Raw genomic sequence first — 12,571 nt, 5'->3', positions numbered from 1 at the left:
AGCCATTTCACACTCAGTCTGGAATGTTCGAAAAACATTTTCCCCTGACCAGTTTGACCGACCGACACAATATTGGTTGGACATATTCATCAAAGCAGGACCCATGAAAAGGTCTCAATGACATCTGCCCGAAATTAAACAGGAGGATGGCCAGCTCACATTAAGTCACACACCATAAAATGTTTTAAAATATAGCGCCTGACACCAGTTTTACTGATCAACAAAAAATTTGTTGACACGTCTATTAAAGCAGAATGCAAAAGTTTGAAGGAGCCTTGCTCCAAATTGAAATGGAACTTTTGTTTTGTCATTTTGTTTGAAGCAGTGTCGCAGTTTGATGCTTACTGTGTTCCTGAGATTCGCCATGAAAATGTCGTCTTATGACATCTGTGTGTCATCTTGACAGAAAGCGTATGAGCATCTGCTTTCGTCTTCCTCGTAATGCAAAATATTTCAGAGCCAGCCATCCCCGCCACATGAAATACATTAGTACACTCCACACGGCATGTCGTGAAATCTTCGCCGCCCTTGTTATAATTATATCCACGGGCATATTTTGGTAAGGCAGATAAAAGAGCGTGCGGCAGTGGTGTGAAAATAAAGAGCTTTTTTATTGACAGACAACTAATCTGTTAATAGACTACTAGACAATGATCCCGTCCCAAATCAATATTAATATGATTATGTCACGCCGCTCAACCTTTGGTTTGATCATCAAGGCGTGCTACAGCCAGAAAATTGAAAACCTTTTTGCTATTAAGGTGGAATTCCACTATTTTTCAACCCCCATGACATTGGTATTGATTATCACGACGGACCGAGCTCTCATTTCAGTCATTTTGGTCACAAAAACTTGACAGCTAGCTAGTCGGCGGCTAGCGTGTGCCTCAAACGTAACAGTCAACATCTTCATTCATTGCTCCTTCTCAAACAGATGGCACTGAAATTCACAACACCAGTCAGAGGAGATCCAAATCATGGCCATTTTGTTCACAAAAAGACGGCAGATAGCCAGTCGGCGGCTAGCATGAGGCGCTAAAGTAGCAGTCTACTTCTTCACTCATTGCTCATTCTCAAACAAATGGCACTGAAATTCACGACTCCAGTCACAGGAATTGCAACTCATGGTTCTTTTGTTCCCAAAAAGGTAGCAGCTAGCTCGTCGGGGACTAGTGCTAGAAGTGAATGTAGCGGTCTACATCTTCACCCAGTGTTATGTCTTGTGAAATAATCTCAAAACAGTCAAAGAAGATCAAAATAATGGTCAGTTTGGTCACAAAAAGTTGGCAACGTAGCGGTCTACATCTTCACGCAGTGCTCTGTCATGTCAAAAATCAGGGGACCTAAATCATTGTTCACAAAAGGTTAGCTGTTAGCCAGCCAGCAGCTAACACATCAAGCTAACATAGCAGTCGACATCTTCACTCAGTGCTCCTTCGCAAACAAATAGACTCCAATGCAGGAGATCCAAATCATGATCCTTTTCTTCACAACACGTTGGCAGCTGGCTCGCTTTGATGTCAGCACTGCCCCGAAAAAACTGAAACCTCGCTTTGTCATCGGGAGAAGTGTTTAGCAAAGGCGTGTTTCCACAGAAGGTCATGGATCATTTTCATCGCTCTGATAGTTGCAACTGTCATAGAAAAAATAAATAAAGAATTGCTGCAAAAACGCCCTTGTGAGCGACCCACAAAGTTAGCAACTAGTCGGGTGGAACGTGACAGCTGAGGAGCCATATGTCTGGATTCCTGTTTAAAACAGGCAAAATGACGCATACGGCTCTTGTATTGGATTTCATGATAAGTTTGTCCAAGCCCCTGGTAATGTAGTGGTTCATATGACTGACTTTCACGTAGCGTGCACGGACTTGAATTTCCATATGCATAAAGGCAACATTTGGGATGCATTTATTGTATTGAAACTCATGATTTATTTACACGAGCCATTGGTAGTGTAGTGGTTCACATAGCTCACATTCATGTAGCTGGTGTGGGCTGGATTCCGGTTCAAAACGGCCAACATTTTACATACTTCTTGTATTAAATCGCTTAACTCATTCGTTTGAGCTGCTGGTAGTGTAGTGCTTCATATAGCTCAAAGGGCTGACTCACTTCCTCTTGCTTAAGTAAACACTTGTGATTGGCTCTCTCTGGTCCTGTGTCATTCTGCCGTAGTCTCAAACATGACATATTTTTCCAAATATGACCTTGAAGGTCGAAAATGAAGACAAGTACTGGTAATCAAAATGTAATTAGTTTTCCAGTATCACTTAGAGACCTTAATTGAAATAGTTACACTCCTATGACATTTTCAACAGGGTAATTGTAACTAACTACATTTCCGAAATAAATACTGTACATAGGCGACATATGGAGCCTGCTGTGGTTTTGATGAGCTTTTCTTTTGGTGTTTGTTTGCATCCCCGCCAAACTCTCTGCTGGATCGTGACCCACATATCAGCGTGAGAAAATGACACGCGTTGCCGCCTCTGCTTCTCGGTGAATATTCATGAAGTGATTATATGTACAGGCGCGCTACGCGTTTCCGTCTTAAATCTGGTGACTTCACATGGAGGCCTCCGTTTCTACTTTTGTGCGGAATTGTCACTCCGGTGGAGGGTGTGTTTATTTTGTACGTGGTCATTACCGGAGAGCGCGCTCCCCGAGTACTCATTTCCTCAACCGTAATCATTTCTGGCCTCGACTCAAAAGCTGAACCACTTGAGGTTTCCACCCCCCCTTTGCTTTGGAGAGGAAAACTCGTTATGGTGACATTTAAGCATTTTCTAATGTCTTTTTGAGAGTGCTAGCGGGGAGGTGTTTTTGCACTGCGTCTCTGAGTGGGTGTTAGGGTCTAATCCTGTTCTTGACGCTCGCAAAGACTCTTAAACTCGGCACGCTTATGATCGTGACAATGGGCTGATTTTGAACGGAAAGTGAACCACCGACAGAGACGGAGGTCGACGGACGCATACATTTTGTTTTTCAATGAGCGAAAAACATCGTGGCATTATTATATATTATTCATTCATTCATTTGAATTATATTACATATATTAACACCATACAGATAAATAACCATGTGATATACTCTATCTATTTCCTATTCTTTATCTAATTACACATGCCGGCTGTATGCCATATTCCGTCAAGTGTTACGACACAGTGTAGCGGCGTTAGCGTCAGCTATCGACTTGAGGCTGACCCCGAGTCGTGTCCCTTTATTTAGTCTGTTGCGTTTTTTTTTTTTCCTTGCGTCATCTCCACATCTGTCTTGTTGGTTGTTTTTCCGTTGACTTTGAAATTTGTACCGGCCCGGTCGGGCAAGCCTTTATAGTTTGGCGATGGCCCGACACAGCGGCGTGCTGGACCCGGGCCATTGGCGCACTGTTAATATTGAACCTTGCGTGGAATGTGTGCCTGTTGATTTTTGGTAGACTCAACTGATTATGAATTGCAAAATTTTACAAAGCTTGATGTTTTTTAATTTATTTTTAAAATGTTTTTTTTTTTTGGGGGGGGGGGGGGGGGGGAGCTTTTGTAAGAGGCTTCCAAGTCCAAGGCGCCATCTTTCTGATCATAAACTGGAGGAAGCCATTTGTTCTACCATTGAATTGTAAAGTTAGCGGCATCATCAAAACCACAATGTGACTTTTGTCATCCTTTCCCTGAGCAAACTTTAAGAAAACAGCCCGAGAAGCCCCACCCACCAACCCACACTGCCTGCCTGCCTCTAAGAAACCAAAACCACATTCAAGGCTAATCCACGCCCCCACCGCACCTCGAAGAAAATCCCCACTTGGCGACATACTCGAAGGTGAAATATCTCCCTCTTCAGCATCCGTCCTTATCGCTTCATTGTGTTTTGTCACGCGATTGCAAGGTCAGACATGCAAAAGCTTTACAGTCTGACGAGGGGGTTTGTCTTTCTCCTGATTTATTAAGAGCACTTATGCAAATCCAGTCGCTTGCAATCTTCCCCAGTGATAATACCTGAGGCACTGCCGTGGTCCCGCGTGCCACAACACAGCTCTCAGAACAACACACAGCACAGATGATGGAGACAGACTGCAGCTGTGCCTCTTACATCTCGCTTGTTGTCATATTAAACAATGTTAACAGTATATTACGATTTATGTCAAGCGAAAGTGGAGCTTAAAAGGAAAATGGAAAGGACTGTTGCGGAGAAATGCGGCAAAACGGCAAGAACCGAGCTAGACGGGGGGGAATAAATAAGCTCCCTGGAACATAATCATGCGCTGGTGGTGTAGAAGTACATGCTTGCTGCGGTGCAGGTAAATAAAAAAAAAAGTGTGGGATGCTTCAGAAAGGGTATCCGGCGTAAAACAAATCACGGCCAACAAATCATGCCAGTGACTCTGTAGCGACATATGATGGGACAAGCCGAAAGTCGCAATGGTGTGGTGTGACCACACATCAAAGTATACTGAAATTCTATTTGTTGTCTCAAACAAGTCTTGCCCTGTTTTCAGGTGTGTTGCCGAGAGGAAAAATCACGGCTGCAACTAACAATTATTTCAAAGGACATTACTTCAAATTGACAGCACTGAAAATGCACAAAAATAAATTGATTATCATTCAGTTATTGGTTTGGCCCACATGTCCAAAAATCTTTCCTCTTCTTTCCGAAGTAAAAGCAGATGTTTGCAAATGTCTTGTTTTGATTAAACACAAAGATAATCCGTTGGCTTTTATGCAGGACTACAGAAATTGATAGGCTGAAATTCCCAAGATCTGGAGAATTTTAACTTAACTAATGTCTCTAACTGTCTCGAACTCTACTCTATTTGATAATCGATTGGTTGTCGATTATTCGATGATTTGTTGTCACACCACAGGCTAACCACTAGTGATAATCTTCTCGCGACATCTGATAATCAGGACGTAAATCAAATGGTGGGCAATGGTCAACTTCGGAACAATTATTGGCATGCGTGCACCCCGCTTTAGCTATTGTCAGGATCGGAAAGGAAAAATCTTAACACACACCACACGATAATGACTCAATCGAACTTTTGCTGACTTTGGTTTCCTGGATTCATTAAGGCTTATTGTGTTCTCTTCTACACGCCCCCCAGTTTCACTTCCAAGACGGAATCTGTAGCTCTGAGCCTTGTGGCGTCCCCCACCCAGTCGAAAGTCTAAAGGGTCTTGGGCTTCAACCCTCAAGAGACCACACCAAAGCCACGCTGCTAGTCTTCTGCCGAGCGTTCCCAGTCCTCCAGATCCTCCAGTGCCCAGTCCCCTGGGTTCTCAGCTACTTGCGCATCTCAGCCTCCTGGCTTCCCATGCGTCGCTAGCGCATCCTCTCTGTTCCTCTCCTGACACGTCCTCAGCTCAGTTCCCTCGCTGGCTTTCACACAAGCTGCAGCAGAATCTTGTTGAAATGGAGCCTCGCCGCAGACTTAATGGCTGCCAAACACCGGATGCCCCGCAGTTGCCAAACGCCTTGCGCATCAGCGCCTCGCGGGTCTGTAGCATGGCCGTCTTACAGCTCATGCTCTGGCCTCCGGTGCCGCGTTTGTACTCGCATATCGATTTGAAACGTCTCAACCGATTTTTCAAATGTGAGAGACCCCACGCATGATGAGGAAAAACTTGCATCCTCTAGCGTGTGGTGTATCTGTATCTGTAATTTCACATTTATTTTCACATTGCTTTTGACTTTTACTCCCCAGATTTGAAAACAGATGTCTGTAGGTTCTACTTTGTCAAAATTGGCTCATCACTTTTTTTCCCCCCAACCTCCATGGATGACGACTCACGAAGCCTAATCTTTTAGAGACATCGGCTAATCGTCTCTTTAATCGAAAGCGGTGAAAAATAGTCAAATTAGGCCCGATTATCAGAATGTGTGGACACTTTAAGAGAAATCTGAATATTGGGCCTTGCTAACTTTTATCCCAAATTTTATTTTTTTAAATTCAGTCTAATGTTTCATATTATTTTGATATTTTTTTTATTGTTAGATTTATTTATTTTTTTTGTCTCGTTAAGATTGTACAACTGTACCTAATGTTTTACAGGAGACCCTCATTCTCTTCTCGTTTGTTAACATGTCCTTTTGAAAAAACATCTGGTTCCTGAGACCTTGTTATTCCTCATTCTTCGTTTTTTTTAAAAATAATCATCTTGCGTAATTGGTGCCAGGAAATCAGAGCCTTGAAGGGGTGGAAATATCGAAATAGCCGAAAATACATTAACGTGGTCCAAGAGTGGGGCTTGTTTTCTGCATTTTGTCAAGCTGTGAAAATATGACGCATCTTGGCAACGAGCGTGTTAGTTTCTTTTAATCTGGTCGTCTGACATGTCAAGTAAATATACTTAAGCGCATTTGTGTGTGTGCCTGTGTGTCGTAAACAAGCGGCGGTGAGCCAATCCACTTCTTTCCCCGCTGTCACTCAAGATAATGGTTTGCTGAAAGTCGGCAGGTTGACTTTCAAAACAAAGCTTCCCATTAATTCTATTTGTAATCATTTATTTAGTCTTGTTGCATTTTGGGGAACAAAAATATCCAAAAAAGCAAATCTACTTAACCGAAGTTCTTGTTTTTTTTTTTTTTTTTTTTTAAATCTGATTAGTCTGAATTCTCGCGTGATTTATTAGAAGTGTCGCAAGATCTGCAAAGGTCTCGGGTAATTGTCGGATTGAACTTTGTACCCATCAAAATATTTAGCAAAATTTGCAGAAGTTTTGCACGATTTAAGTGGAAGTCTTGCGTGATTTTGTTGTTTATATTATTGGCAAATAATGTCCCATTTAGATCAATTATATTTGTGATCAATTTGTTTTTGCATTTTGGGACAAATTACCCTGGTGTCCAGTTAATGTTTTAGCTGCCTACTACTACTAAGCTCGGCTCTAAAGAGATGTGTGACGTGTTTGTGAGATTTGGCAAAACCTCGAAAAATTTACTGGAAGTCTTGCCTGATGAGTGATGAAGGTTCAAACCTTGCGACATTTTGGTAGAACTCCAAAATTTGGCTGCATTTGATCATCAAGGTACTACTGCAATAGATTTGTTTTTGAAGTCTTGAGATTTTCAGAAATCTCGCGCAATTTAGTGCCAGTTGTTCTCCATTAATAGGTCAGAATTGTTTGAAATAGTTTTTTTTCATCTTTAATATTTTTCAAACTTTTAATGCCAAAATGGCTTTACTGTTAAGTGTTTGAAATGAAATCCGCAGAGGTTCTTTTCTCCCCCCCCCTGAACTCTTGCATGACGTAGCAGGAGTTTCTTTATGAAAATGCTTAAAGTTAGGCAATTGCATTAATACGCCCACAATCATCCAGCGAATAGGTTTGAACCAACCTGCACCAAGCCAGTAAGGTGCTCCAGTACGCCCTCCATGGGGAGTTGCAGCAGGTGGTTGTTCCTCAGGTTGAGGCGAGCCAGGTTCACACCGGAAAACACACCCAGAGGAAGAGTTCTTAGGAGGTTGGCGTTTAGGAACAGGAGCTGCAGGGACGGCATGGAGTCCAAGGTTCCCCGGTCCATCTCTCGGATCTCGTTGTACTCAAAGTAAAGATACCTAAAGCGGAGGAGGAGAGGAACCTGAAAGAAGCATCCTGCAAACAATGATACATTGGAATCGGTGTGTGTGAGTGTGTGTGTGTGTTTGATTACTGATTAAACTCATTACCTTTACGTTTTTTTTTTAAGAAAAAAAAAAAAAGGGACAAAATGATGACATTTGCAAGTGGGTCGTTTAGTAAGAGCAGCGGTGGGTAAATTGCCATCTTCGGCTCTCAGCATTGTAATTACATAAATGAATATTTATTTAAATTAGCCATACAGGAATTTGTTTTAACGTGCACTTTTCGCCCGCTCGCACAGCTGATCGCTGTCAAACCATAATGTGTGTTTGCGTGTGTGTGTGTGTGTGTGTGTGTGTGTGCGCGTGTGTCATGACGAGCGTGACTGCCTGGCTGGATCGTCACGTTAGATTAGGGATGGGCAAACTCGTGCTCAAGGGCCACGTTTGATTTTGAAAAGGACAGATGGGTCAGGACATTCGTAGATGAGGTAAAAATTTATATATGTAGTGTGTGTGTGTATATATATATATATATATATATATATATATATATATATATATATATATATATATGCCTAAGGACATTTGGATTTGTTTTACAGCCTATTTTTTGGTTAAATTTTTGCAGTGTTCAAACAGTACATAATGCCACCAAGAATAAAAGGTTAATATTATAAGAATTAAATCTATATTTTTTAGGAGTAAAACCTCTGTCTTTTTTTTTTTTTTTTTTGATGAGCACTTGGGCCTACTTCTATACAATATTTTAATGTCGGTTTTGATGGTGGTACTCGAAGCGCCGAGTATGTAGTGTGTTTTAGGCGCTACTTGGTTTCAAAAGCTTGAGAAGACCTCTTAGACAGTCACATATTTTGGGTTTGTAATTAATATATAATTAATTTACCCATTATTTAATAAAAGAAATAAATCATCAAGAAATAAATCAATAAAAATAATTTAATTTACCAATTAATTAATGAGAATAAATACATTTTAATTACTAACATTAGGAGGGGAAAACAACAAAGTGAACGCAACAAATATTACATGCCTCTTGATCAGGTAAATGGTTGGTTGGGCCGATTAAAGAACGAAGCAGCCCGTATGTGGCCCGCTGCCCATATTTTGCCCATCCCTGTGTTAGATTAAACTATCACATCAGACACTTTCAATCTTTACGGCCTTTCCAAATCAATAATAGAAATAAGAGTGAACTTAATATAAGTCCCGAGTAAATCCTTTTCCTTTGCACCCAAGCCGGTTAATAGAATTCCGCTGCTCAAATGAGGCCTGCTTTAAAATTAATTAGCGCTTATACACCCCAGAGTCGCTAGCAGAGGCTAACGAAAGGTTAGGATAACTGTTCTTTTTTCCATGTGCCAGTCGTTTCTCTTATATATATTAAAGATGGATAACAATAAATCTAGTCATTCACTGTAGATGTTTGCCAAAAGCGTCACCTGAACTTCCATCAATCCATTTTCTCTATGCCCTCATTATGGCTGCTGGTTGGTTGGAGCTTATTGCAGCTGACTTTGGGCAAGAGGCAAGTTACACTCTGGACTGGTTGCTGGCCAATCGCAGGGCACATATAGACAGACAACTATTTAGAATTACATTCACACCAGTCATGGACAATTGAAAGTATTCGGTGAACCTGCACCTCAGAACTGTGTGAGAAGTATGAAGTATGCCAAGTCAATCTCCAGACTTAAACCCTACAGAGAATGCATTTTGCCTGCTAAAGACGTGACTTGGAGTAACATCACTAAACAATGCATCCTTCCTTCCATTTTCTACAGCGCTTATCCTCATTGGGATCTTGGGTGAGCTTGAGCCTAATCCCAGCTGAATTTTGGCGAGAAGCCTGTCAGTTTAGTGTCTTCAATTGACCCCATAGGCATGGTTTTGGAATGCAGAATGTAGCCGGAGTACCTGGAGAAAACCCACGCAAGGACAGGAAGAACATCCAGAGCTGAGATTCGAACCCAGAACCTCTGAACTGTGAGGCAGACGTGCTAACCACTATTTATGTGACAATCGGAAAAAGTGTGTTTATATTAAAAAAAAAAAAAGAAAAATCCCCTTTACCTCGGGAGCACATTTCGACACCTCATCAAGGAGTTTGCATGCATATGTAAACATTCGTTTATTTCCGAGTTGTCACTCAGAGCAGCCTCAGCTTGAAGCTTGCCACCAGGAGCTATGACTGACTATTGATAGCCTGCAAGAGAGAATGGCCGCCTTCCCTTTCAATCAAGCTTCAGTTGAATGCTAATCTCCGCGCAACCTCCTGGCACAGTGAAATTAATTTCCCTGTACTTGTAAACAAACCTCCAAATATGCAGTCACAACGTCGTACCTGAGATTCTGCAGCCCCAGGAACATGTCGGGGCTGAGCCTCTCCAGGTTGTTCCCGTTCAGGTAGAGGCTCCTCAGGCTAGTCAGGCTGGAGAAGGCCCCCTCCTCTAGGTAGGAGATGCGGTTGCTCCCCAGGTGCAGCAGGTCCAGACTAGAAAAGTTCCAGAAGTCGGTACGGTAGATTCTCTGGATCAAGTTCCCGCTCAGGTACAGCTTGCGTCCGTTGAGCGGTCGCGGCGTCAACTGCGACACGTTGAGGAAGCCGTTCTCCTTGCAGTTGACGGTCAGGCCCAGGTCGGTAATGTGCAGGTTGCAGGTGCAGCCCAGCGGACAGATGATGGGGATGGGCGGCCGGGTCTGGTAACCCGCCACGGGGGGATTCTGGTTGGGGCTGCGTGACGTGGGTGATGTCCTGGAGGGGCGAGGCTTCTTGGTGGGCCGCGGGGGCCGGTCGCGGTCCCTGCGCTCAGCGGAAGAAGAGGACGAGGACGTGGACGAAGTGTGAGTGTTTTGACGGGAGCCGTGCACCATGGAGGAGGGTTTGGTCGGTCTAACCCGCCCCGGGTGGGGGTTGGGCTTGGAATTAGGGGGCAAGTCTTGAGGCTGCGTGCCCCCCGAGGCTCTACCGCCTTCCGCTTGCAGGTCTTTATCTGGGAGCTCAGTGCAAAGCTCCTTGCGAGGGATCTCCCTCAAGTCCTTGCCGTGAAGGTGGAAGGGATACTCGCAGGTAACGTCCCCCACCACCGCAGTGTAGGGGATCTGACCCAGCCACTGCTGCAGCTGCACCGCCTCGCAGCCACAGTTCCAGGGATTCTCCTCCAGCTGGATCTCCATGAGGGAGCGCCCCACGTATTCCAGGGTCCCGGCGTACGCCAGACTCTTTAGACGGTTTCCCCGCAGGTCCAGATGAGTCAGCGACACAGATCTGGAACAGGAGATGGACGGAGGAGAGGCCAAGTTAAATGAATGGCAACTGCGATTGCTGAGAAGTCTGATGATGAATGCATTTTTCTTACAGTAAATGTGATTATTTTTAAGATCAATTGACAATAAAGTGGGTACCCACATACTGATAATCAAGCAATGAGCATTTTCCCTCCCTCGCGATCAAAGTCAGCAAAGGCCTAAGTGTCGGCCGTCTCTTATCCTGAGTGATTATCCTGCGGTGTGGGAGTGTTAAGAGTGGTTCTTCCTCCCAGATCTGCTCTGGAAAACAAGTTGGGGCCGAAAACCACAAGACAATCGCTCAAGATCATATCTAAATCACTCTTAACAGCCCAGGATCATCTGTTTGAGTCCGACAATCGGGCCTCTGCTGACTTTGATCTGAAGAGAAGCAAAAATGCCCAAACTGGGCCAGATTGTTGGTATATGTGTACTCTGCTTAAGAAATCTGAGAAATCGAATCAGTCACCTGAAGAGATGAGCAGGCAAGACGGGGATCAGGTTGTCGTTGAGGATCAGAACCCGCAGCTTGTACAGGAACCTCAGAGCGCCGCTGTCGATGCGTTTAATCACATTGTAGTCGGCCTGCAGAGTGGGCGGCAATGTTGAGCGGTCAGCGCCAGCCAGGCCTTCTCAGCTAACCTAAACTCTATCGGAAGCACTGACCCACATTTACAACCTGATTCTAATATTTGTTCCATGAAATTGGGTTAATTTATTCCAAACAGTATATTCCCTGCATTTGGTGGGGTTTCTCTTTGTTGCATTGCTTCAGTACGTGTTTGTGGATGTCAGATTTGTTTTCTTTTTGTCCACTCAGATTTCAGTCTCAATGTGTTGCCATGTCAATCTAATCTGCCCACGGCCTTCAGAATCATTAGTGCTGGCCCACGGAACTTCAACTATATCAGCAATGGGACTGTTGCTTTAACCAATCATATTTCAAATTCGTCCTTATAGATCAATGACGTCAGCCCCGATGATGTCAGAATTTTTCCATCGTCTTAATGGTTGGTCAGAGCAGAACTGTTCAACAAGTAAAACACATCTGTCGCGATCTACTCACAATAATACATTTCATAATCTGCATGTCTGATATGTTTTTTTTATTAGATAAATATTGATTCCGATGACGACGAACGTGTCCCAGTTGCATGCTGTTATATTGCGTCTTTGTATAGTATTGACCGTTTCTATAACTGCAGCGTGATAGATGTTTGATTCAAAGGTGGATTAAGTTGGGTAAGCATCCACTGAAGTCCCAGATACTAAATGCACGGCCTGCCACTGGTGAGCGGCAATGTGTTGAACTTGTCAGGAAAATACAGTTAGGCAGGAAAAGCTGCGACGGCTCCATTTGACAAAGTGAGAAATGGAGGGAAAGAAAAGAAATCTCCCGGGGAGATTCTTGCACTTCTATCGTTTACTGGCCGGTGACTATTTTCGCAGCCTACCTGGAGGTACTCCAGAGCCTCCAAGCCGGCAAAGGTGTCATTCCTGAAGACCTCCAGCTTGTTCTCGTGGAGGTAGAGGCGTCGCAGCTTGGCCAGGCCGTGGAAGGCGCCCACCCGGATGTCCTGCAGAGCGTTGTTGCCCAGGTTTATCGACACCGCGTTGCCAAGGTGCTGGAACCCGTTGCTATAGAGACGCCTCAGCGAGTTCCTCTGGAGGTTGAGTTTGAAAGGGCGGACCCACGACTGTGACACCT

At 43.8% G+C, this 12,571-nt stretch overlaps 1 protein-coding gene and 1 long non-coding RNA gene across 3 annotated transcripts in view; one reads left to right on the top strand and one right to left on the bottom strand.

The window, feature by feature from the left end:
* LOC133488121 (SLIT and NTRK-like protein 3) overlaps positions 1 to 12,571 on the bottom strand; it is a 32,111-nt gene that overhangs the window by 9,385 nt on the left and 10,155 nt on the right. For both annotated transcript variants that reach the window (XM_061795613.1, XM_061795611.1), the window contains 4 exons: positions 12,318 to 12,569; positions 11,333 to 11,448; positions 9,920 to 10,843; positions 7,332 to 7,551 (listed from right to left, as the gene is read on the bottom strand). In XM_061795613.1, the coding sequence (XP_061651597.1) occupies positions 7,332 to 7,551; positions 9,920 to 10,843; positions 11,333 to 11,448; positions 12,318 to 12,569 (1,512 nt within the window). The remainder of the gene's footprint in view (positions 1 to 7,331; positions 7,552 to 9,919; positions 10,844 to 11,332; positions 11,449 to 12,317; positions 12,570 to 12,571) is intronic.
* Positions 1 to 12,571, top strand: part of LOC133488123 (uncharacterized) — a 65,440-nt gene that overhangs the window by 50,358 nt on the left and 2,511 nt on the right. The gene's annotated exons all lie outside the window — the stretch shown is intronic.

The sequence above is a fragment of the Phyllopteryx taeniolatus genome, chromosome 13, assembly GCF_024500385.1.
Source record: "Phyllopteryx taeniolatus isolate TA_2022b chromosome 13, UOR_Ptae_1.2, whole genome shotgun sequence".
Classification (NCBI taxonomy): Eukaryota; Metazoa; Chordata; class Actinopteri; order Syngnathiformes; family Syngnathidae; genus Phyllopteryx; species Phyllopteryx taeniolatus.
Note: the sequence above shows the minus strand (reverse complement) of the source record. Positions and strands in the feature narration are given on the sequence as shown.